The 27,768-nt window shown below is 34.8% G+C and overlaps 3 protein-coding genes across 4 annotated transcripts in view; all 3 read right to left on the bottom strand.

Annotated features, from left to right (window-relative positions):
- LOC115446344 overlaps nt 1-1,512 on the bottom strand; it is a 78,904-nt gene extending 77,392 nt beyond the window's left edge. Inside the window, exon 1 of one of the 2 annotated variants that reach the window (XM_030172969.2) lies at nt 1,349-1,512. In XM_030172969.2, coding sequence (XP_030028829.2) covers nt 1,349-1,461 — 113 coding nt within the window. In that variant the 5' untranslated portion in view covers nt 1,462-1,512. The remainder of the gene's footprint in view (nt 1-1,348) is intronic. The other variant, XM_030172961.2, reaches the window with a different exon arrangement.
- Nucleotides 1,513-1,872: 360 nt separating this feature from the next.
- LOC115446379 (atrophin-1) lies at nt 1,873-16,263 on the bottom strand. Its single transcript, XM_030173032.2, is given in 14 exon segments — nt 1,873-4,380; nt 6,486-6,615; nt 6,797-6,881; nt 7,311-7,399; nt 8,092-8,202; nt 8,470-8,576; nt 9,518-9,684; nt 10,769-10,953; nt 12,162-12,247; nt 12,250-12,352; nt 12,596-12,713; nt 12,985-14,138; nt 14,542-14,787; nt 15,930-16,263. Coding segments are annotated over 14 exon segments (2,772 nt in total). The 5' UTR covers nt 16,094-16,263; the 3' UTR covers nt 1,873-4,353.
- A 4,899-nt stretch (nt 16,264-21,162) lies between these two features.
- LOC115446391 (RNA polymerase II elongation factor ELL) overlaps nt 21,163-27,768 on the bottom strand; it is a 61,161-nt gene continuing 54,555 nt past the window's right edge. The window contains 1 exon segment of the mRNA XM_037436383.1: nt 21,163-26,641. Coding sequence (XP_037292280.1) covers nt 26,588-26,641 — 54 coding nt within the window. The 3' untranslated portion in view covers nt 21,163-26,587.

Raw genomic sequence — 27,768 nt, 5'->3', positions numbered from 1 at the left:
TCCGTCTCATGTGATTCACGAATTCTCCGAACATCTTTGTTATTGTAAGTAATATGCAATAAATATGTCAAAAACCCAGTCAATAAAAATTACTGACATTATAGAAAAATAAAAAAAGGAAAGCCATAATATTGCTTGTAGCGCAGCGGGTAAGTTGCGAATAAAAAGGTTGCGGGTTGCCTTCCCGCCGAATTTAATCTTTTTCTGATCGTCGTCTGGTCTCATTACTTCTACTTTTACTGTATTTAAATATAGGTATAAATATAAATACTTATTTAGACGGCCAGGTACTTCCTGTCTTCTGATATATAGTGTTTAGACAACTACTTAGGTATCTTGTAATATTAAAGAGATTTCCAAAACAATCATATTACATCGCGTATGTAGGTATATAAATACATAAATAGGTAGATAACGTGTAATCACAGCATTAGCACGTTCTACAAATCTAAAAATAGTCGCGTAGTCACTAGTCATGGACTAATCTACTCTATGTTGACGAATGTAGATGATGCTGTAAGACATAACATTGCATTGATATCGAACCTTGTAATACCTATAATTATTTTTGACGAAGGTTTATCTATGTCTGTAAATGTGTTCTGAACCAAAGGTAACTTCACCTGCATAATATGTTATACCGTGATGGTTAACAGACGGTATAGTGAACAACCAATATGCTGAGACCATCATTGGATCTTATAATTCAAATTACTTTTTTCATTGTGCGATTTCGGATCTTCCAATTTCAAAGGCTAATCATACCGATTCTAAAATGTTACCTATTTTATTATAAAAATAAAGTAAACACTGCGTTAATTAACAACACGTGCTTGCGATGATTCATTATAATAGTCACAATAATAAAAAAACAAATATTATTAATTGACGGTTGTGCAATCTTAGGCTATTTAAATGAAATCTCTGCAAAGGTTATAGTTATGTCCTTTAACTCCTTGCTATGGTTTATTGCTATATGTTATGGGTTTTGTCTAATAGTTCACGGTTCGTAGATTTAAGGTGATAAACATCTAGTTACGATTGACTTATCGCTGATAAAGAACATGTTCAAGGTGGAGAATCGACTCGTGTTGATACATAAGTATTCTTAAATATGTTCTTATTAAATAGTTCTTTCGCGAATTACGCTATAATCTACATAATTAGCAGTATGGACTCTAATAATTTCAACAGATGCCTACTTACTGTAGTTAGCAATGTTAAGGTAAGGTTTGTTGATAAAGTAAAAACACTGCAATTCGTTTAATAACGTTCGTACTGACAAATACAATACTTTATTATACTAGATTTGAATCATTGGGATACTTTGAGGGTTTTGAGTGCTTACTTTCTTAACGGCGTGTCTGTAGCACTTTCTGATGAACTTGTCGTTGTCGAAGTATCACTACTACAATAAGTCACACGGCTGTATACTTGACAACTGGCACTTTTACGAATCATTGTAAGTATAAACCAAGCACAAATTCTACATTTAAAAAAAGTCTTAGACGTTTAACGTTTGTGCGTACACTAATGTATTCACGGGCAAACTGTTAGCAGACTATCTCAAACGAAAACAGAGATGAAAATTTTGTCATTCGCTTCTAAATTTAAACTGGGTAGAGTCCGACATGAGGCGCACGCGCCGGCGTCCTACTTCAACAAATTGACTCATCGGTAATTAGATTGAAAAAATCGGCCAATTTGTGTGCTCGTGAGAATTTGTATCCGTAAACATATGTACAGTTTGCCCGCCTTTTCGGGTTAAATAAATAGTGCCGTACGATTAATCTGCATCAATGAAATCGAGGCTAACAAAATAAATAACATTGTATGTTTGGTTCAAGACGGTTGCAAAATAAAACTCGATAATGGAAATGAAGTTTTATTGAAAGCTTTAACATAACCATATACAGTTTACATCACTAAAATAATCTAAGTCTTAATGCTTACAGATGCTACATTTTGAAGTACAGTCACTGACAAAAAATATGTTAAGTTATAAAAATGGATAACGCTTCGCGAAAAACAATGGACAATTAAATATACAATTCTATATCTAAGAATAAGAATTATTATGATATTGAACCATGAATTCTAACATCTAACTATAAAGGTTATACATAATATAGAATCTGTAATATGAACCTTGTACTGACTTATTTTAATTGGGTTCTCTTGGCTCATAACACCCTGTTGCTAATATGGTTAAGCGTATGTAAATACTGTGATAAAGTGAGACATTTCATATCGAATATAGATTTTTGAATAAATATCGTGGAGAATGAAGCATTATTATAAACATCTACCTAATAGTTAAAATATTACACAAACTGGCGAATCCTTAGTTGTAGGTATAATAGCTGGCGCACAACTTGAGCACACTATCGGTGGGGGACTTTTTGGTGTAGCTAGTGACCAATAGTGTAGCTAGTGGTGTAGCTACACTAACGTACGAAAAAATCCATGCGGCAGGGTGGTTAAGTTGTTTGCCGCTTTTATATAAATTAAACTTAGATATTTTTCAACTAAGTAATAAATAGGTGTATAATAATCCATGGCCTGGAGCTAGAATGACTTTTAGGAGAAGGGCATATATAGGGATAAATTTTAGAATTTGCTCAAAAGATACTATTTTTAATGTATCTTGTGTTTCAATAAGCAAGGGAGCAGATAAATAGAAATTATTCCAATTCGGAGCTCATTTGAAAAAGCTGTATAAATAACATATGCAGTAAAATGTTGCTAGCTTAATAATTTTTTTTTACTATCTTTGCCACGATTCTGTCCGATAGGAAACTTCATAGATAAAACTTTCTATAATTTAGAAGATTCATAATAATTGTTAATTCAATTTGTCATGTCTTTTTTACATTATAACTAGCGACCCGTCCCGGAATCGTTTTGGTAGCAGACCATCAGGGTCTTGAACTATCTCCATGGCAAATTGATAGCGGTTTCAACAAAAAAAAAACTTTTTCGGGAAAGTCCCGCTATGTATTTTTCAAGGATAGAAAGTAACCTAGGGAAGGACATTCCCTGGGTCTCAAACTATCTCCATACCAAATGTGATCGAAATCCGTTCGGTAGTTTTGAGTTTATCGCATTCAGACACAGACGCCGCGGGGGACTAAGTTGTATAATATGTAAGGATTCTGTGAGAACATCGAACAACATACTTTGCAGTACTTTATACAGACTAAAACGTAATTTTAGACGGTTTCCTATTTATAATGCCATGACGTAGTCTATCAGACAATACTTTTTCGCTAACAGTAATATTAGCAAGTGGAGGGACCCCACATTACTATTTTTTTAAAGTATCTTTAAAGTGTGTTACATTTTCATGAAGATATATCCACTTTATGGATAGCGGTACTCAATAATGGCAGCAAAATTAGATAGTCAAAATTCTAAAAGTTGTATAGCAATCAGGGGCGAAGGGTCCATATCGCTTTCCTTTCGTAATTTATGTAAAATTTAATTATCATAACGTTTGCAGACCAACAGTATTTACACGTTGTGTAGGGTACCTTTCGGATATTTTTACTCTTCGCCACTAACAGCAATATCAATGTATCGCCATCATCTTACTTATAAGTAAGAATTGCACACGTAAAATATTTTCTTATGCCAGTTATCAAATCCACGCACATTTCCTATTAACATAATAGAATTATTATGTAAAATAGTATACAGGATTAAAGTAAATTCTTCGCCGAATATGTATACACAAATAACACATTAATTTTCTATATTTCATACAAATATAATATCTACTGTTACAGATGGTTGCACCTTGACATTTCAAGGCTAGTAAAATAACACATAGATTTTAGGCACCACATTTAGATATGTTATTTAAATAAGCGTTGTACACTAATACTATTTAGTAACATTGAATTAGAAGCGCATTGATATCGGTAGGCCAATAAGCGTGCCGAATTTTAAATTCATCTCCTATGAATATAGCGGTGCATCAAACTATTGAAATATATGGTCCCCTTAAATGGCTAATTTTAACGTTTACTAAACTTCGTATAACATTAAGGCAACCCTAATTACAAACACCAATCAAAGACATGCGCCGACGCAATGTAGAAATAGGTCGACTTCGCAGTTTTGAAGTGTTTGTCATTAGGGTTCAACTAAATTATGTGAAGGTTGGTTATAAATGGTATTATTTTGTGGCACCTTATCGATCCAAAAATTTGATCGAATATTAATAATGTATATGTAATATGCTCTATGTTTACGTTTCCGCTTTTGATTCTATGCTGCAATTTACATTTAAACCTGTATAATATTAAAAAGCATTAATCTAAAATCTTATGATGATACGTAGAGATCTTCTCAATAATAAGGTCTTCGTGGGTTGTTCTGTAAAAAAACATAAAACATTTAATGAGTCTCGAGTATATCAAGCCATCCACTCAACAGCGAGAGCCGAGCTGTAAGTAAGATGTTATTTTGTTCTTCAGGTACCTAATATACAAGAATATTTAAAAAGTCGTTTCATGAAATGATTTGCATTCTTTTGTTAACGGCAAAGAAAGCAGTAATTATTGAAACATTTTTAAAACAAAATGACTCAACCAAAACAATAAATCCGATCTTTCATCGAAACTAATAAAAAATCATGCTGACTGTACATATGTTTATACATGTTCTATGTTAGCGTTGAAAGACTGACAATACTTTAAATGCGCTGTAAATATTGTGAACACCAACTATTTGGAACGCGTAAATCTTTTGGCAAGCATGAAATTTGTTCATTCATTTCTATGCTCACATTAACCCTCACGTGGGCGCGAATACGAGATGCCAAGTGCAGCCGTTTTAAAATAAAAAGAAATTTTCAGCGTTGCATATTTAAGCGAGTACATGACTGTAAGAGTGGCGCCAGAAATCCAGTGCAATCCGTCTTGCAATAAAAATTCTACACATTGTTATGCATTTACGACATGCTATTTTGTACAGCTTTTGTAAACTATTTTTAATAAACTTTTCTATGCGCCAACTGTATTTTATTTCCTTTAATATGATAAGCTTGCTAATATAGGTATATTTTAGATTTAAATAACTTGAGGAAAGAAGGAAACCGAGGTTATGTGGTAATATGGTGAGTTGGTTAAACCCTTGATATGAAATGGTCATGTTGCATAATGGAACTTTATATGGTCAATTAGTGAGAGAACGGTTTTGGTCTAACTAAAAGTTTCTATGCAATTAACGCAATTTGAACATAAATTACTAGAAATTTTATTTTAATTTTGTGAAATCAAAAATCATATTTGCCATAGCAATCCATTAATATTTTAAATTTCCACACAAAAAAGCTAACCGCCATGACGACACTAGATATTGACTAGTTGTCGAATGTCATTTGTGAAATGTCATCAATATTTGTGGCAATGATTTTTGCTTTCAGTTTTCAGGAAACTGTATTCCGTTGTACAATGTTTATAAATAAAATAATTACAAGCCTATTAAAAATATATTTGAAAAATAGCTTATAAAACCAAAAGAATTTATTATAATCTACAAGTTAACTTTGGAGGATATATATTGATGTTACGATAATAGCGGCTTTTTTGCATTCTAGAGAACAAATAGAAAAATATAATTTTATAAATTGACTAAAAAATCGGCCACTTATTTTTATGAATCAAAATTTTAAAAAAAATATTGCATAAGGCGATATTTACCTTTTTTATGTATTTATAGATTTGTTCAAACAATAAAATAGTCTATTATACATTGTTATATAAACTACTTAATGCAATAGCTTTATAACCATTATTAGCTGTGATAAAACATGGACTGTTAAATAATAGCAGACAATCGCAGCCGCATCGGAAGTGATCTTGAAGAAGTGATCGTACGTCAAAGTTAAGTACTAATTGCGCATTTTTTTCTTAATATAAATACATGACCTGATTAGCCAGTCGCTTGATGGTAAGCGACAAAACAGAAACAACACCATCTACCTATAATGTGCTAAAACAAACGACACGAACGTCCGTATCGTCCGATTATGATGATTAAGACCAACTAGTCACGTGTCAATCTCTCGACCAATCACAAGCGAACAACACGGACGTTCATGTCAGTTTTATGCCACAATTAAATGGTGTTGAACTCGGAATTATAAAGCGGTGAGTTAAAACGGCACTGCGATTATTACCCTGACACATAAGATGGTACGTCAAATAATGCCAGTAATTACACTAGCTAAATTTTAAAATACTTTAATTTTTTACTATTGCTAAACAAATTTCTGTGTAAAATTAAATATTAGCTCCAACAAACTTTCGCTTATAATTATTGCGTACGCCGGCTGCGTAATAAACCTATCGTGTAGGAAGAGTATAGAAAAAAACTTTACAAAATGCACTTGCGGTTACCTTAAACTGCACTTCTTTTAAGCTGCGGTGAAATCGCTGCATGCTAAAATAAAAATAAACGAAAATCCCCATACTTACCAAAGGATTGGGTCTGAATCTGTACGCAAGCATCATGCGTTTCCTGTACGCGTCGAATTCGTCGTCGTCCGGAGAGACGCCGTCAGACGTGGAAGCGCCCAAACCCAGGTTAGCCACTGGCTGATTTGCTCTATATACACAAATGGGGTTTAATATTCATCGGGACAATGTGAACGAACATTGATAAATAAAAACTTTATTTTCATTAGATAACGAGAAATAAAATCTTTATTTTGAACATTCATTACATATACTATTTGAATATAGCAAGGACGCGGTTTAATGGAATATTCAATGGAAACAATCATTACTTATTGATCGGTTCGACGATGCCCGACCCCTCCGCGCCTAAGCCTTGGCCTTCCGTCCATCCGAGTTTCTGCAGCATTTTAAAACCTACAACAATAATGGCATTTATTATTCATATAATAAGCAACATTGTGTCAAGTTTCATAATTCAAGTTAGTTGAAACCATAGAAAATTAATAAAGAATAGCATAAAATAGGTGCGATTGAATAAACGTGATCAATGTAATTTGATAGTAATTGTATAAAATAATACAAATATAGATGCAGTGGTATAGAACGGATTTATGAGGATTGATAGGACTAGACAATGCACGTTGCGTTTGCGTGCGAGTGTGTGCACGTATGCGTATATAATATGGGTAAATTTTTATAAAATAATTCTATAACATGGATTGAGTGTTTTTTCGAGGGAACATTATATTACACGACTACCACAAAAACACGTTCGCAATTTCCCCCAAAATTCTTGAACCATTGCACATACTTACACATCGGTAGTGATTAATTATTACGTACCCACGTTATCCTCTTTCAATTTGAATTCCTTGTAGTCACTCAGGTCTGGCTCTTTGCCATTTTTCAACGCCGAATACTTTTCCATGAACCTGTAATGTACGATTTATCATTGACACGTTATTTATCAATGCGTAAGTACATTTCGACTGTTGCAAGGCTAATAGACTTAAGCGTTAATTTTTTGGGACACTAAGTTTCATACATATTTAAAATCAGCTCTTTTTTCTATGTTTTTTTAACGTAGTTAAAAAATTTCGAAAAAAATGTCGCTTAAGACATTTCACCTTTTACCCATCGATTTATTTTCGTGTATACATCATCAATTTAAGTCTGATAATTTAGGTTTACGAGATATACGCCAGTTTCCGATATTGTGCAGTCATGTTTTGGAATAATCAAAATTAAATAAAGCCTAACAGTCACACGTAGGCGTCACATTAGGATATAAATCTTGTGTCTTGTGTATTGAGAACTATGAGAAAAACGATCTCACAAACACCCAGATCGGAACAATTGTTTTTTCACGAGGCGAAAATCGAAACGCGGTCTTTCTTTTAACAAGTGATTTATCAAAACCTATTATGCCAGCAGGCTGTCAAGATGTTTAAAATTTAGAAAATCCACAATGGGATCGACGCGACATAATTGTCTTGCAACTGCAGCATACCCCATGTTTCGTAATTGGTAAATGAAACTCTTAACCTTTCGATTTACAACTCGCATAATCCTGTACATATAATATAGACCAATAAATATGTTGTAATTAAAAAAAATTGCATACTTCTTTAACTCCTCAGGCGGCAGAAAGTCTCCAATGTGATGTTTGCCCGCTGCCTGCTTTGTCAGTTCATCAGCCCATTTCTCCGTCGCACTCATTTCTTTTGCTCGTAACCTAAATAATTTTTATATTGTAAGTTGTGGCACATTCAATAATTTGTATTTTATTTCCAAAGAGAGTCAATTGACGCCCATTTTGATTTTAAATATTAAAATCATTTTGAAAACTATTCGAATATTACAGTAATTCACTTTCAGAGCAATGCATGCGATTAAGGAATCTATAAATCTATCTTTATAAAGATGAGAAATAATACCATATCTTGATTATATAAAACTTTGTATATTTCTGAATGTAATTTTGTACTTTGAATAAACTTACTTATGTTCCCAGGTGCCTTCGTTGGTGTCCTCGTCGCTGTCATATTCGTATTTATATTTACCCGCCGCCGCCAAACGTTCCACCTCCTGACGTTTCTTTAACATGTCCTATAATTAAAAGATATTTTTTAATATATCGTTATTATGTAAATACATACATAAATAATTATTATTTATCGCACATATGGATTGCGGTTAGACTGCCGAATGTGTGCTGTAAAAAAATATTTAAATGCAGTAATTGCACCGTATATTACCAACACACTGTCTAGCATTCTTTATTACAATATATAAAGCTGAGCGTACTCTAACGAAACACAGCGCAACGCAAGCCAGAAGATATTTCATAATATAATATAACTACATAATGTGATATAATAGCCGACAAACAACTTTACTGGTGTTAGGTCTCTCATATGTGAGAGTCCATCAGGGTAGATACCACCGCGATGTCTATTTCTGCCCCCAAGCAGCAGTGTGTAGTCACTGTTGTGTTCCGGTTTGAAGAACATTGTAGCCAGTGTAACTACTGAATATAATAAGACTTAACATCTCATGTTTCAAGATGGCGAGCGCAGTGGAATATCAAACAATACTGTGTAATTCAAGGTGTTGGATGGTGTTCCTACTGTTTACGGGCGTTTGTATCGCTTACCATCAGGCGAACGGCAAGCTCGTCTTGTCATTCAAAGCAATAAAATCTTGAGTATACTGCTACGCTCCACATTCATACAAAAAATCACCCACGACGCGGTATTGTGCTTAAGTTGTTTGCCGGCTATAACACTATGAACGTGAACCTTCGACAAGTGATAGGGCGAAACGATATATTTTGGCATTAGGCGTCGAGTTGAGCTGAGCTGTGCATGTCACTTAAGCAATATGCGGATATCTTCGCCATGCATACCACACATTAAGCTTTTCTACTTACATATACTAGTGTATTACAGAGTGATATCACTTACAAAGTGCGTTGTTTTCTATCTTCATGTTCTTGGGCCAATATAAACCCCATTGAAACGTTAACAAATTAAACACGTATAACGTACCTGATACAGAAGGTTAAGTTTAAAGTTGTCTTCGCATTTCTTCCAATCCTCTGCACTTAAATTTGTTGTTCCGTAATTTGTCATTGCATACTGCATCAGTGCTTGGTTATTTTTATTCACATTCGTCAATTTTAGTCCTTCTTCGTCGATCTTTGCTAACTTAGCGCCTATAAATACGTATGTTAATAAAATTAGGCAAAATTAAAACATTTAGAATAATTTTCCTTTTGTAAAAGAATATTTAAAATATCGAGCAAGCAAACGAAATTATAACTAATTTAGCTAATACGAGGCAAGTGCAAAACACGTACACATATAATATGACATATACAAAGGTGCTTGATCACATTAATACATAGTTCATTCACCTAAACTCTTTACACATTATTAAGTGTATTTAAAATTATAGTTTATTAACTTGAGGTTGACAACCAATTTGCTACAGACATTTAACTTCCCTTTGCCACAGACTGAACGATCGTTTTGATATTATTTCCTTACCTTCAACTGGAATGCTTTCTCCTTGGCAAACAAGCAACGATAATAAGCACAACATAGTGTTGCAAAACATGAATATATTGCAAACTGTATACTATGAAACGCAATTAGGCTGGTTGTCCATGAGTGTTAAATTGTCCATAAAAAATCGAACGGCGCGGCGTTTGAAAGCAGAACAATCTATTCGATTCATTTTCTGCCTACATCACTTGCCAAATTGGCTATGATTCCGTAATAAAATCCATATAGTGACAATTTACATACAGATTTATCATAGTGTATAAAGAGAGTGAATTTATACTACACTTTACCATAGAGTAAGACTATTTCTATTTTATAGCAGTCTTAAATCCACCCCATGCTGAAGTCAGTCGTCAGTGCAGATAAATATTCGGTCAATATTTGTAAGTTTTAACATAAAAATTATCAGTAATGAAAGTAACAGTTTACGTCCATAGCAAATCGATCATAAATTCGGCTGAGAAATAAATTATTGCAGTTTGAAACAATATTTAAAAAAATATGTGACTCCACATTTTCCTTTTATACTTACCAGTATATGATACTTTTGATATTCAATGACGTAGAAAATAGTTCATAGTTTTCCCTATACCTAATTTCTATAGTCTTTAAACTCAAAATACGTTTTCATTATAATGTGATACGAAATTAAATCGAACTATCCGATATCCCCGACTAACAACGAAGCGAAGACTATTCTCACCTTGAATCAATACAGATATGCCGAGTTACCTGGAATGATGGCAGCCAACGGTGTAATCAGCCCGGGTGGCTTGATATCGGCCGCCGGTGGATCATCGCTCCAGCGCGATTTCTTCTTCCGTTTCCGTTCACGTTTGGCTTCCGGTTCCTCATCACTCTGCGAGCTGGCTTGCTCCCGTTTGACGTCTCGGCGATAATGTTTACTATCCTCGTCTCTACTGAAACTGATAGTAATAAATTATTTTTTCTTTTTATGGTCCAGCCTCCTTGGTTTATCGACATATATGGACTATGATGGTTCTAGATTCGGTTTCGTGGTTAAACAACATATTGTGTGGTTTTTCTCTTATGATTGGCCAGGATTTGGAACCTCGAAAAGGCATTGTAGTTGGTTGCGGTGAAGGCGGTCGATGGTAAAACATCGACGGCCTTCAACGCAAATTTTTACATCATGCTTGCAAATTTGTAGTGACGATCAAACTTCATACTTAGTAACAAGCAGAATTACGTCACTGTCTCAATATATTTTAAAAAAAATTGTCTTCGATAGGAACTCGAACGGTACATTTTAATGCTAATCACCGCTTTTTATACTAGTCAAACGTGTCTATATTTTATATCTATTGCTTGAAACCGACATGACTTGATTAATTACGAATACCGAAAAATACTTATGCAATCTCTAAATAAACGAATTAAGGTGATAGCTTAAGGTCCATTTTCATACATTTTGTTTCACCTTTAATCTGGGTAACTAAACAAGTATTGACAAGTAAAGAATTTAAATTCACGTCTAGTTTCTAGTTAAATTTCGTCGTATTAAATTTTAAAGGCCGAAATATCCATGCATATTAATTATTTTTACGTTTTTCTTTCAACTGCGAGAACTAATCACTAACTAGACGTGAATTTAAATTCTTTACTTGTCAATACTTGTTTAGTTACCCAGATTAAAGGTGAAACAAAATGTATGAAAATGGACCTTAAGCTATCACCTTAAAGCAATATACAATTCGTAAACACAAAAAACAAATGAATCGTATAATGTGGAAGGATTACCATTCATTAGTGTAAGAAAGTTAGATAACCATACGCAAACCGTGTAATGTATCGAAAGTATGTTTACATATTGAATACTTATTCAAATTCTTGCATACATAATAATAAGCATTTTAAAAAAACTTTGAATTATGAGTGATTTATGTTTAGGCAAACGATATAATGAATATCTACAATGTATATTGGGAGTGCAGTATATGTTTCACAAATTCATGAATACAATAGGCATTAACAATGAACGTGCCATGTTTCTATTAATACCTAAGATTTAGAAACAAATCTACCTTCAAGATAATATATATTTTAGGTAGTGATAACATGCATAAATCTCTAAAGAATTTTACTATGTAAACATTCAAATTACCTGTCCTTGCTTTCGTCTTTAAAACTAGGTCTGTTGTCATAGCTATCGTCATCCTCTAAACTGAACTCTGGCTCGATATTTATCCTCCCGGTTTCACTTCATGCTTCTTTTCACCCACACCATCTCTTCTCATCTTATTAATTAACTCCCTGAACGCCTTATATTCATTCGAGTTGGTGTTATGTAGGAACCTGCAAAAACACCGCACATTAAATATTTTGGTCATCAGAAAAAAAACATAAAGGATGCTCTTTAGGTTTTATGCAACCTGAAATTATTGGTGGAAGTGTGCTATCGTCTTTGTGCTAACGAAATACTCAAATTGAATATACTAAACGGCACAATTCCAGCAAATAATTTACTGATTTGAATATAAAAATGAAAACAGCACATATCCTGATGGGGAGCAATTTACGGGCTACCAGTGGCATTACCACAAATTTTGATCTTGTGAGTGTATTGCTTTCAGGACATTTTCCCAGTGGTCACCGTTGCTGGCGACTTCGCTGGCGGCTCGGTGCACTGACGGCGGGAACATATCTGGAGAGAAAACTGCACACCACGGGTCAACATATTGTCACGAGTAGCGGCGCCGAGAACCCCCGGCCACCTGCAGTACCGAACCCACGTTCGAACTGCGCTCTTACTTAAATGTTCAACACGCTCATATTTACTTTAATCCAAACTATTCAAATGTCACGGTAAATATCAGACATTGTGTGAACATTTAAATGTGTTAATAGTTTAATGTGCCCTTGTATTTTTTTTAAACAAAGTAATAAAAGGGCGCATTAGTGACAGTTAGTAATAAATTGATGTTTACCTTGAGATGTATTGCTTGATGAAGAGCCACTGTTTGCATTGCTAGGGTTAGCGGGTAGACCTTTTTGTTTCATGGAATCAGATGGTGAATTATTGCCTAGATTTTCTAGATTTGCTTTAGAATTGGGTGGCATAGAATTAGGTGGCAAGAAAGGTCTGGGTGGACCATTGCCATTATCAAAGTTTGGAGGGCCATTAGGCCCAAAAGGTGGGGGTGGACCCATGAAAGGCATATTGCCTGCATTAGGAGGCATTGGTGGTCCACCAGGACCCATCATTGGATTAGGGAAAGGTGGACCAAAGAATGGGGGCATAGGGCCATTTGGCCTAGGACCTGACATATTTGGACCACACATATTTGGTGGCATGGGTCCAGGACCGCACGGTCCTCCAGGACCATTTGGACCCATAAAATTAGGTGGCATGGGAAAATTAGGAGGTCCACCCATGAAAGGAGGCATTGGACCATTAGGGGGCATTGGGGGCATATTAGGACCGCCAGGGCCCATCATAGGACCCGGACCCATATTTGGTCTTGGTCCCATATTGGGGCCAGAGCCCATATTTGGACCAGGACCAATATGTGGACCTGGCCCCATATGAGGACCAGGGCCCATACCCATATTCGGCCCAGGTCCCATATTAGGCCCGGGTCCCATACTGGGTCCGGGTCCCATACCAGGCCCGGGTCCCATACTAGGCCCGGGTCCCATACTAGGCCCTGGTCCCATACTAGGTCCGGGACCCATATTAGGCCCTGGTCCCATATTTGGTCCTGGACCCATATTGAAACCAGTGCCCATATTAGAGTTTGGTACCATATTAGGATCTGATCCCATATTTGGTCCAGGTCCCATCATACCAGGACCCATGAAACCGGGATGCATTGAACCTGGTGGCATTGGTCCAGGACCTATTGAGTTTGACGGTAAAGAATTTGTATCTGATTCATCATCTGAATTATGAGGTCCTGATCTCCACTGGTAATCAGATTCAGGAGATTGTGTAGTGGGTGGCATGATAGGGATTTGCATTAGAGGTGGAATGTGATTGGGCGTTTTGTTTTCAGAAAATTTCTTTCTATCTTCAACAACAGGTGTTGAGGGGCTATGGGCTCGGCTGCGACCCTTGTCACTCCATCGTCGGTGTTTGTCTCTATAAACAAAATATTATTAAAACCTAGTTATTAATATATTAACAAAAGGAAAGAATTATAATCATTTTGAGTGAAGTTAACAAAAAAAATATTAATTATGGCCATAGTGCTGCTGATTGGCATAACAAATAGTAACATAGTTCAGCTTGATAAATACATGAACATGTATTTATCAAGCTGAACTGTATGTATGTATGATAACTAGCAATTTTAATTGAAATGAAATGAGACACCAGATTTCAAATAAAAAAAGAATCATCAAAATTGGTTCACCCAGTCAATTCTTGTGAGGTAACAAATATTAAAAAAATAATAATACAGTTGAATTGAGAACCTAATCCTATTTTTAAAGTTAGTTAAAAATAAAACTTCATGTTTACCAATAACTGTTAATACATTTACCTAGATCCTTTATCATTGTACTTTTTGTGTTCTTCTTTCGGTCCAGGGCTATCATCATAGTGATCATTTTGTTGTTTCTCCTCTTTAATTTTCTGTTTTTCATCAGATTTTTGCTTTTCTTTTTCCTTTTCCTCTTTATCTTGGTTTTCTTGTTTTTGTTTTTCAAGCAGGGCTTTGTATTGACTCATAAAACTACCATCATTGGAAAATATATTGGCATTCCCTTTCTCATCCTGAGGAGCAGGGCTAGAAATTTTTAGAAAAAAAGAACATGAAATATAAGAATTTACATTGATATTGCAACATATTATGCATGTTTATAGCAGGTTGCAAACTATAAAACTGATTTTTTAATACTGCACATACTAAATATTAACCAGATGCCGCTCTAGATTAAGAAATTCTCCCAACAATTTTGCACAAATCTTGGTAGTAGTTTTACTTGAGAAATTATGTCAATCTGGTGTGGATGGAAGATAACAACCATACTTTTGTTTTAACAAATAATTGATTTATAAAAAACCCTACTCAAAAAATCTGCAATAGGATAACATGTTAGTCTGCCTCCATGTCTAATTTCACCATTCTAAAAGGATATGGGTATGTATCCACCACTATCAACATATCGTGATTGAATGATAAAACACAAGTGCCAGACAGCTAATTTACTATCTCCTACCCACACCAGATTCACATTCATTCTACAGTATATCTACAACAAACTTAAGACATATTTACATTGGTGACAATATATAAAATCCTTTACATATGCCACACATTCTGCAAGCTTTAAATTGGAAGAAATGTTGTGAGGGTTAACATAGTAACTTTGCTTGCAGTAGTCAACTTCTGCAAGTTTTCTTGTTAATCAATGCCCAGCTTTACAACATATTTAACAAACAGACATTACTTAATTGGTTTTATTAAAGCAATTTAAAATTTACAAATATACTATGCTTTATATAATTTCAGTGCACCCTATTGAAGGTATGCAACCAATGCAAACCATTTTGACAATGGTAATTATTAGAATCTCGATTTTTTGGCAAGTATGTATAGTGCAGGGGTTTGAATTACAATACTGGCTCCCTGCCTCTCATGTCACCCTATATGCCTCATTCAGACTCTTGGCGAATAAATAGTACTATGAATTATGAGTCAATACACCCAAATAAGCTCTATTCGTGACTGTTCGTCTGTACTCGACACGTCTATAAATCACGGCTTAAAGTCGGAAAACGTTCAGCAGAGCATGAAAAGGTTCGGAATCACTATAAAAACATTTTAAATCTTATGCAGCCCGACTAATTAACAAAATAAACGCAACGTGCGAGGTCCTACCGCCATTAGAAAGTTTATGTGATATAACTTTTACTGATTATACTTACTTCGCTAGTTTAGCTTGAGCCGCGAGTGCAGCCGCCTGTTTTTGAGCCTCCAATTTTGCCTGGATCTCCATCTTTTTTTTCTCGATAATTTGTTCTTGCTTTGACATTTGAGCCCATCTTGTACTCAGTGCCGATTTATTCTTATTGTCTTTAAAATGTATCATGTTGTAAATATAATATTTATCCACTAACTTTACTTAAAACGTACTCAAAGAACTTTGTTTCGTATCACAGTTAAAATACATCGTATTTATACCAATATTATCATTGAAGACTGAAGATTGCGATTTGTCGTATGCGCCTTGCAGATGATAGGAATCGGACGACGCGCCGACTAGGGAATAGGGATGTAACAATAGAAATATACTACTATTTCGATACTAAGTTATATTAGTTGTAATCTTTGGAACTGATTCCAAAGTAGTTAATGTAAAGTTTTCCAAAAATATTATAACTGTATAAAGCTGTCTTTCCAACGTTATTCAAAGAGATGCATTTCATGTTATGTACTTTCGATAACTCTATACATGGTACTCTCTATGAGAGCTGTTATTGATGCGACAATCACTACAAAGAATTAGTTAAACTAATTGATTTGTACCACTAAGAAATTAAATTATTTTAGAACCTTTCAAAAACCTTTTTTTTAGAAATTATTTGTCTTTATTTGAATATCAAGAAACATCATATTAGTACTTATTTATGTACTATGTATTACTAATGTAGTATTGCATACCTCAATAAATATACCGATATCAATAGGGTAGCTATTATCTATTTGATATCAAGTCTGATCTACGAGTATATCAAATTACGACCGATATGATATGAAGTAAACGTATCGACACCTTAGTAGTATCGTTTCATCCCTAGTAATGTTAACGCCATAGATAATGTACAAATAATTCCGTTTTACACAGTTTTCGAATGAGATTTTCAAGTCTATGTTTAAAATGTACAATTCAATTCAATTTTTAAATTGTGGCTCCATCGTTGGCAGACGATGATTTTGCCAATGTCAAAGTTGAAAGTAGGAAAAGTTACGGTAATTTTTTATGTTTTTAATATTATCTATGACTGTTGAGCGGTAAATAAAGCAATGGCAATACAAAATAATCGAAAAACACATTATACGTAAATTCAGAATAAGAATATTATGAATGTATAAAAATATTAAAATTCGAAATATAAGAAAATAAATACAGTACAAAACAGAGATAAAGAAATAAATTAAGGAGAATATAAAACAAGTATCAAAAATCATAATCGGATATTATTAATTTTTTAAAAATTTATAGAGGACTTTAATAAAAGGGAATGGACTAAAGTTAAGACAAAGGGAATATTAATTGGGCGGGGGGATGTCTGCAGGAAGAAGGTCATAGAGGGGATTAATAGTTTAGGACAGAAAAAAAATATATGTTCCAAGGAACCCTCGTCCAAGCCACATTCGCACAAGGAGTGATCTTTCACACGAATTTTGGGTAAAAAAATTGGCGTGCAGACAAAACCGAGACGCAGACGAATGATCACAGATGTGATTAGTTTATCAGAAAAATTCTTCCTTCTAAACCAACATTTTGGAGAAATTGAAGGTTGAATGAAACCGAAATATTTTCCTTTAGTCTGTCTTGATCTTTGCCATATAGTATCCCATGTTTTAAACATATTCGGTTTAGCTAGGCAACGAAGATCTCGTGGAAAACAGGCATTGTGTGATTCATCACCCCAATGACAGGCCGCCTTGGCAATAGAATCCACGGTTACATTACCCGGAATACCAGAGTAATTGGGAATCCATGCCAAAGCCACATTTATTCCTAAAGTATGACATTTGTAAAGAAGTTCTTTAATTTGAAGGGAAAGAAGAAAATTGTTACGGGATCGAAAATACGATTTTGATAAATCCATAAGACAACTTAGGGAGTCTGAAAGTATAATTGTTTTGTTTAAATTGTGGGAGAGTACATATGAAACAGCCTCAAAAAGCGCAATGGCTTCCCCTGAAAAACTGAACAGAATTGAGAACAGCGGAAGTTTAGAATAATTTTGAATTTAGGGATCCATACTGCAACACCAACACGGCCATTTTCAGAAGATTTAGATGCATCGGTATAAATAGAAAGCCAGTCAGGCCAATCCCTGTCTAAAATATAATTGAGTTTAGCATCAGCTCCAGGGTCGTTTTATGAATATTGAAATTAAGACAGATATTAGGTTGAAAAACTAAGGCTTCATAAGGAATTTCAAAAAGAGGGTTAATTTTAGATTGAACAATAGGAGTACGCATACTAAGGAATTGATTGAAACTGTTAATAATAAGAGGTAAATCCTTATGGGACCAATATGAAGAAGTAAGAGTCAGATGTGATAGAGAGTGTAGAAGAGGGAGTAGAGGATGAGATTTATACTGTATAATATTAAAAAAAACCTGTCTGATAGAAATTGACGACGCAAATGAAGAGGAGGTTCCACACACTCCACCTGCATGGCATTAATTGGAGAGCATTTCATAGCCCCGGTAATAATGTACAAAAACGTCCATATTTTTGTCTATCAACATTATTTATTTTAAGGATTGTGTCGACATAGCGAGGTAATGTGCCGCGCATTTTTGCATGCTACGCACCTTACTACCTCCTCTAAGCTGTGCACATATACGACCAAAGAAAATTGTAATAATATTATAATATGGACTAAAACCACTAAGTGTAAGTATATGGATGTGCCGCTATAAGTATTTGCGTTTCTCTGTCGATTCTGAATTCTGTAGGTGAATTCTGAAAAATGAATGCTTCCACCCAAATTCTAGAATTTAGAAATGTAGTAACAAATCCTTGGGTATTGGAAAAAAAATATTCCCGGAGGCTGATATTTACGCTAGAGCCCAGAATAGACCCGAATCACTAAGTCACATGTATGGTAAAATAAACAAAAAGTAAACCGTTAAATTTCTATGTTTGTGGTAAAGAAGTAGCCAGCCATTAATTTGCTCAATACGAATTAGCATTGAGGGAGATTCACCTCCAATTTTGGGGGATATATTCATATAGGGGGAAATTTGGGGACATTTTGGGGGTATAAAAACCGATGCAGCGCGGAAACACAGTATTATTAGTGTAATCTTTTGTTTCTTTATGCTCTTTTACTGTTGTAGTTGATTATATTATCTCGAAAATACAATATTTCTGGGGTTTCTTAACTCAATTTTTGGGTATTACAAGGCAATACTCTTGCAACAGTAACGTTCGGCGTGGGGGCAGATTTGAGTTTATATAAATAATAATAATATCAGCCCCGTATTATATAATTTTCTACTGCTGAGCAAGGGCTTCCTCTACGACTGAGAGGGATTAGGCCGTAGACCTAAGATTAATGAATCGGCAGACTTCACATATCCTCAAAATTCCTATAGAGAACTCAGGTATGTAGGTTCTTTCAAGATGTTTTTCTTTACTGTTAAAGCAAGCGATAAATAATAAAAAACACACCTATCTTTAGAAAAGTCGTGGCTGCATGCCCTTGTGTTTTGAACCTGGGCACTTTTTATCTCGGCCGTATGTTCCATTCTGAACTAGGCTATCGCCGCATTTGTATAAATAGCTATAAAGGTCCTACCTACCTATGTTGATCTACTTTAAAAAAAATCTCTTGCCTGAAAAATCTTGAAAAGCGTCTATCATTTTGTCAGCCCCAATGATATATAATCCCAGACATCTTGCTATATTCTTGCGATTTACAAAAGGTTTCCAGAATGTTCGATAAAGAAACTACGAATCAAAAGTGGCACTTCTAATATTAGAGATGTGTTAACTCGAGTTGGGTTTAGATCGAGTAAACTCGAGTTGAATTCTCTTTAACTCGAGTTTAAATACTTACTTTATTTATGTTACAAAGATTTAATCTTAAGGCGATACCTCAAGGTCCATTTTCATACATTTTGTTTCGCCTTTAATCTGGGTAACTAAACAAGTATTGGCAAGTAAAGAATTTAAATTCACGTCTAGTTAGTGATTAGTTCTCGCAGTTGAAGAAAATGTAAAAATAATTAATAATCATGGATATTTCTGCCTTTAAAATTTCGTCATATTAAATTTTAAAGGCCGAAATATCCATGATTATTAATTATTTTACGTTTTTCTTCAACTGCGAGAACTAATCACTAACTAGACGTGAATTTAAATTCTTTACTTGCCAATACTTGTTTAGTTACCCAGATTAAAGCCGAAACAAAATGTATGAAAATGGACCTTGAGGTATCGCCTTAAATACATAAGACATAAATACACGATGAATAAATAAATTCCTTTTTTATTTAAATTCACCTGGTGAGTCACTACATTTGTAAAAATAACCCAATACGAATCATTACTCAGTTTCATTTTACCCAGTTAACTCGAGTTGAACTCGTGTTACGTGAATTTCAACTCGAGTTAGCCCGAGTTGCGTTTATCCCGAGTTGGCACATCACTATCTAATATTAAGGTACGACATTACATTTGTTGAAGATTCAATATGCATTATTTTACGGCGCACAATTGGTCATTTATGCACCGTAAATTTATGTATAACGAATGCTCAAGGCGTTTGAAAGATCCCGTACTTAGCATTCGTATTCAGGTATTAGGTAATTGTTATTGTATTAGGGTTTTGGTCCACACCTTGGGTTAGAAAAGCCGTTCGAGTTAGGACAAATAAAACTCCATAAATCATTGCATATTATTCTTTTTATATTTTTTTCATCAGTTTAAATGGAAAATACAATTTCATTTATTTATAATGTTGTCATTTATTTATTGTAAACAAATATATTATAAAAGATTTACATATTACTATCAAAACAAAATATTCACAAAATGGCAGACTAACTAAACAATTACTTAGCTGTTTCTCAAGCATGCTAACAATTGCATCATTTTGAGCTAAACAAGAAGGAGAAAGTTTGGCACTGATCCCATAATTCAAATAAACGTGAAGATGGCATAAATGCACATTGCAGCATCACTATCAGTTCTGTCGTATGAGTTAGTCTGTTTATCCAGATTTTGAATAGGTACCTTTTATAACGATACTCTCACAACCTCTCTTCAGCTCATGTTATTGCAAGTTCTAATACTGACTACTGAACGTCCGCGCGCTGCACGACCTCGCCCCGAGGGGACGCCAAAGAGAGAGCCTACATCTGACTATTGCGTCTGTGGTAACTTGACAGTTAAAACTAATCTGCTGCCTCGTTATAAACCCAAATTCAAATTGACTTAATTACAAAAAAGAAAACAACAAACTCTGGCTCTTTTCGTAACAATACAAATTCCATTGCATGGATAAAATCAACTCAATTTAAAACATTCAAACAAATCATCATCAAATTAAAAAAGTACCTCTTCACATTCTGCATTACCCTGCCTTAACGAAATCATATTATACACTTAGACAGATGATAAACAAAAAAGCAATGGAAGAGGACATGAGCAAAAGAAATCACAAAATACAAAGAATCATTCGACGTTGTGTAAGAATGCTTAACAATTAATGTAAACGCGGATGTCCTTACCGAGAACACACGCGCAGTCTACTACACAAGTGATTTCATAGTAGCAAAAATCTGGGTCCCTTCCACTGTACATGAAATGCCGAAAAGAAAAGTATAATTCATAAATTGTACCTATATTTTGTTTATACTCTAATTTTTTTTTACATTTTAATAATTTAAAAACAACCAGTACTTGGTCGAAAATTTATATCCATTTTTTTTTGTGTATTTTATATTTTGATGAAATATTTAAAAGCTAATTAACGTGAGCCGATGTCAGGATTCATAGCTAGTCGTCGTTCGCTCGAACCGGCTGGCAAGTATCGGTCTCTCGTCCGCCCGACTCGAGCTGGTTTAACGCATCCTATACACAATAACACTACCGCATCATCACATCATCACATCATCACATCGTCTATACATCTTGACTCATATATAATGCACTGATATTTCGAGGGGCACAAGGAATATCGCAGCATCGTTAGATGGCGCCACCGCGCCCGCCCGCGTCCGTCCGCAAACACTTCCCCACATATACAATTTATAAAGCAAACGATCCAAAATAAAACACTAACATTACATCCCTTAGCGTGCCTAAATGTCTAATTCGTACTCTATTTACATCGACACAATACATATTATTCAAATTGTTCGGTGAATCGACAGTCTTGCGAGATGGACGTCGAGCCCGGACTCGCGGCGGCGGCCTGTTCGTTAACTGTACAGCAAATTTACAATAGTATTTGATCAGAATACGCAAACTCAAACATCTACACCTAAAATTAAAGTAAGGTAAGGATCATCATGTACGTAACGCCCGCCTTAAGCCGCTATAATATCAGCTATGTTAAGTAATATAATATGTTAAATTTGCACATGACAAAAATGCCACTCGACAAACGTGATTAAAACAAAAAATAGGCCAAATTCATTGTTATGATTGCAACGGGGTTAACACAATCTGAGTGACGTTCGGTAAACGCATTACTGCTATGGTCGGAAGCAAGTGTAATGCTGAAACCAACTATTGTGGCGGATTTGTCATGCCGCAAAGAACGATACATGTTTGGGAATTAGTATTCCTAATATATCACTAACTAGGATTTAAGAAAAAAAAAAACGTGTCCTCACTAGATTACTAAATATCGTCTACTCTGTACAATGGACTATGATATATCCTTGAGATATTTTCATTTGTATAAACATGACAAAATACAAACATTTCTATCCAACTTTTCTAATAACTTAATCGGTAACAATCGAGCAACATTTGTCATTTTTATTACTCCCTTTTGTGACAGTATATTAGAATTTGTTTGATTTACGATATACAGTTATGTTACATTTGTAATGGTCTCTGCGGCGGAGGTCCTCCGCACTCGCTACAGGCCCACAGCTTACGGCCTACGGTTACTGTCAATCACTGTATGTAAAAATATATTATTTTTATATTTATACACTATCCACGTAACAGGGTGCATCGATGAACAGTGCTAAATCAACGGTTTCGACAAATGGAATGCATCTTTCACAATATCCACTTTAATAATCAACAACCCCCGAAAAATATTCAACACAAGAAGTGATCATCATCTCACGAGAAAACAATAATGATAATACGTAAATTTAATTCGTCACTACGTATTATTAATATGTAAACAAGTGCTTAAACTACTGGTAACAATAACATTTCCAACTGTATGTTCGTATCAAATTGAATTTCATATTTGTTAACCGAAACTTAGGTGTAAGCATGTGAGTGGGGGTGGTAAAAATACCAACAATAATTTACTGTAAGATGAATTTCTAATGCAGGAATTTTATTCTAAATATGTAAATAGCAGCGTACATAAATGGGCAACTTGAGTATAATATTACCTAAGTACATTTAATTCATTGTTCAACAGTGCTCTTTTGTTCCTTGCACAAATTTTATACCACATCACATTTAACGTACTCAATTTTTTTCCTGCACGAAAAACTCATATCCCGAAAGGAATTTCAATCGCACAGTTCACGACATCTGTTATTGGTACGTCATTATATTTATACAAGTAAATTAAGTATTCTAGCCTCATACGGTGATTTCATTGCGATGTGTATCGATTTCAGAGTTAAGTTACAATGTTCACAACAACTATCAAAACAATCGAGTTTTAGTAAAAATAGATACAAGTAACTTACAAAAAAAATCTATAACAGATGGAACTGTTCGGGCGACTGGTCTGATAAATAATGATAATTTAAGTTAATAAATAAGAGAAATAAATTAAAACCCAAAGAGAAATTTTAATCATCTAATATCATGACCATAATATTGAGCATTATAATGAGTAAAAAGCTAAAATAGTAACACAAAAACTATTTCCGTGAGCAACAAAAGGGCACTTATGTGTGAATTGACCAAATAACTTGACAATACTAATGAAAAAATGCTTTCTGTATATACATAAAACAATTGACAATTACAATAAAACAAACCAAATAGCAGCGCCACACGTTGGCACATTAATTGACAAAAATTAACTGAAGTAACATCAACCCTCGACAAAGTTTGTAAACCTACGCAAAAATGTACTCGTTACACTACAATGTACGCATTTAATAACAAATAAGTTCATTTTTATATATATCAGGTGAAATAATTACGATAATGAAGTATCGGGACGCCTTCGCCGCTATTTGTTCACAACAAATCATGTTCCAAGTTAATCGTGGGATGGACAAAAGGACTGCATTTTTAATAATTAAAATCAGAATTACTTAACGCTAAATCATTTTCAAATATGGACGTTACTCTCAGGACAAAATATTATGTAAGACGGCTTTTCAAAAGATCAGGCCAGCTTTATATTTGCAATTTAGATCTTTACGCTCCATAGTTTTAAAGCCTCGCTTTAACGTTTCAATAATCAAGCTGTCCACTGGCCCAAGTATACTAAAATTACTAAGAATTTTATTGTGATCTGGAGGGTTTTCCGAAAAGGACCAGAGTAATATCTTATTTCTAATGGATGTTTAACACTGGCCGGTTGTTGCTAACATATCAAAAAACGTTTTATTTGGCAAATTCAAATCAATTATACGTTTCACGATTTTGGCAAATACGTCGACCGCTTGTGCCCAGAATAATGTTGTATCGTGGCCGAATTACAAAACAAACACGCGTTAATTCCACCACATTGCATTTGTCTTTGTGACGATGACAACGTTTTAAAGCCCCCGCGGTATATACAAAATCATCACTCGACGACGACGCAACACTAATCAAAGCTAATAAATAATATTTCGAAAAATAAACCTGAACATATACTACCCATAACAAAATTTAACAAGAACATGATATATCTTTTTTTTATATGATACTACTATATACAACATGCAAGCTGGGCAAGACAAAATAAAATGAACGTCCAACATTAAAAAATGGATGGATTTTTAGAAGCGAAAGGACGATATCGGATTAAATATTATAAAAAGGGCAATATAATTGTTTGTACGAAGGCCAACAGTCATACGAATTGACTTCTTAGAATTGTAGAAGTTCACCTTTCATTGAAACGGCACGGATATTTACACGCAGATCTTGCAATAAGAGAAGTAGTAAAAATAATTCAGCAAACAGTATAAGCGAAAATTCATTGGACAACGATAACATTAGACGGCAATAATTTTCGAATGGAATATAATGTGGACGAACATATATGTATCTACTATTGGACTATTATATACTTGATAACTTTTTTCTTTCAATATACATAATATACTATTTACATGATAAAACAACCGGACTAATTAAAGTTTCGATAAGAAATATAGAATATTGATCTATAGTGTAACGTTCGTTCGTCATTGTCACCGACTGCCGAGACGGTGATGTAACGGCGTCCGATGGCAATGACAAACAATGACATTAAACTCGAAACTCCACTATCGAGCGTCGAGTGCGTGTACAATGTACTGCGTACAGTACACCGGCCGAGGGTCACATGACTCCTTATCGGTCAGCGCGACTCAATCAGCCCGATAGCGAAGTACAACTATAACACCTGTCTTGCTTCTTTCATATAAAATTGGTTCATTCAAACACCATTTGTATAGATATGAATTAATGATATTGTACAACAGAAAGAAACAAGTACAAGGTAGAAACAGGCGAATACAATACACAATATATTCATCAATATAATCAACAGTGAAAAATATTTTTAACCAGTATGGGTTCTCATGTCCGGAATGGCGATACACGCGCGTGGTCACATATCGTATGGTTAAGGATCATTGTTAAAATTAATGGAAGAACAATATAACTTAATATAGACAATCTATGTAACATAATTTATTCTCTTATCTATTTGAATGACTAATACAGAACAATCACCTTAACCATGATGTACAATCTAGTTGTGAGAAGCCAAGTTGGCAGGCCGCCCTGTGTGCATCGCGTGTCTAGAGGGTAATATTTTGAAGTTCATTAACATCCGACGCTTCCGGCTCCGCAGCGACGTGCCGCGCCGGCGCAACAATGTCACCCACACGTGACGTAGCAAGAAACAGCGAAAACATCCGCGCATGTAAACAACGCGCGACATCACGTTTCCGCATTCAATAATAAATTATTTATTTTATAACAATTTACAACGCACACGTCAACACAACCCGCCAACCGGCTTTTAGTACATATAATATTATGTTTGCGGAACGTTCTTTCCAACTAAACAAAGTATCTACGTCACCGCCCCGAATAATAAGTAGCGTTAACTTCACAGCGTTACGATTACAAATATATTTTAGAACATTTATATCACCATAATGCACATCAATTATTCGGGACGGCGCGCACTTCGCACTGAACGTCGAACAGAACGTTCGGCCACATTCCGCATCCATGTAACAATAACAGTCAGCGCGGCTTTGACAGAACCATCGAAGACTACTTCCAAAGGCCTAATTACGTCCGTATAAAAAATCGATCAACATCTGTCACTCAACGGGAGACACTGACTCGTATAAAAACTATAGAGCTTACGTTGGTAAGTATGTAAATCGTCCATCATATTGTGTCGATGCATGTGTCCGGCGTGGTGCTCTACAGGCTGCGGGCGGGCGGCGAGCGGCCCGCGTGTCAGTACGCCTGCGTCGTGCTCGCCGCCGCCACGCGCTCCGGCTTCAGGTTGCGCTGCGGACACACCACACCTTATACACTCCGCACACGACACACAACGCACAACATCCCCGCAAGGGTAGGCAGAGGTGACACTTCGTCCTATGTGTCTCACCCCGTGACGTTATAGAGGGCGAGCCTATCGTCATAACGGGCATAAATCTCAGACTCCGGGGACGATACTCAGAAGAAAAACCCAATACCTTTGCTCGATAAGGGATTCGAACCCAAGACCTTAGAGCTCAAGTCATACACCACCTAATACAACTACACCAGTTAAAGGTACAAGTCTGGAGGTCTATTTGGTTTAGGAGACATTTGTTACGGCTATGAGGAAAAAAGAATAGAATTTGTGGCTTGGTAAGACCTACATAATTGCAATTATAACGTCAATTATAGTGATAGTAACCACTTAAAATATGTGTATAAAAAAGACTCTACAATAACAGTTTCAAATTGACCGTAATTTCTAAAGAAGCATATACAATACAATTAATAAATCTCTTATAACAACTTTCACACAAATAAAAATACCAAACTCTACAAAATGTTCAATTTAAAAATATGAAAAAAATTACATATTATAAACTTTGAATAATCATGCAATTGCGAGTTTTATACATTCGTAAACACACACGTGACGTTAAGTATCAAAACAATGTTCGCAAAACTTTAAAACCTTGACGAAATGTACTCATTTTTGATTCTGTACGGCACATGATCGGCATGAATATGTAAAACGTGTGTTCTCGCTAACTACAAAAAAAAACTACAACAAAAACGTAACAACGTGAGTATAAAAATTAAATACAATGTTAATTCTATTTTTAATTGTGTTTATTAATCATTTGCATAGTAATACTATGAAAAGTAAAGGCACGTTTTTCTTTAACACGTGACTTCAACATGTGACCACCATTGTAAATGAAAGACAAAAGTATATTGTTTGTTTAGTAGATAAAGGCTGTCATTCATTATTTTTCAAATAAAAATGTATTCCTTTTTTTATCTTTAATTTGATTTGTAAATTATGTTTACTTAAAAATCACAATAAAGAATATATTAAGTATATAATGTATGAATTGTATTCCGTAATTTCAATTTGTATTTCATAAATACATACTAATATCAAACTAATACTA

The sequence above is a fragment of the Manduca sexta genome, chromosome 8 (genome assembly GCF_014839805.1).
Source record: "Manduca sexta isolate Smith_Timp_Sample1 chromosome 8, JHU_Msex_v1.0, whole genome shotgun sequence".
Taxonomy (NCBI): Eukaryota; Metazoa; Arthropoda; class Insecta; order Lepidoptera; family Sphingidae; genus Manduca; species Manduca sexta.
Note: the sequence above shows the minus strand (reverse complement) of the source record. Positions and strands in the feature narration are given on the sequence as shown.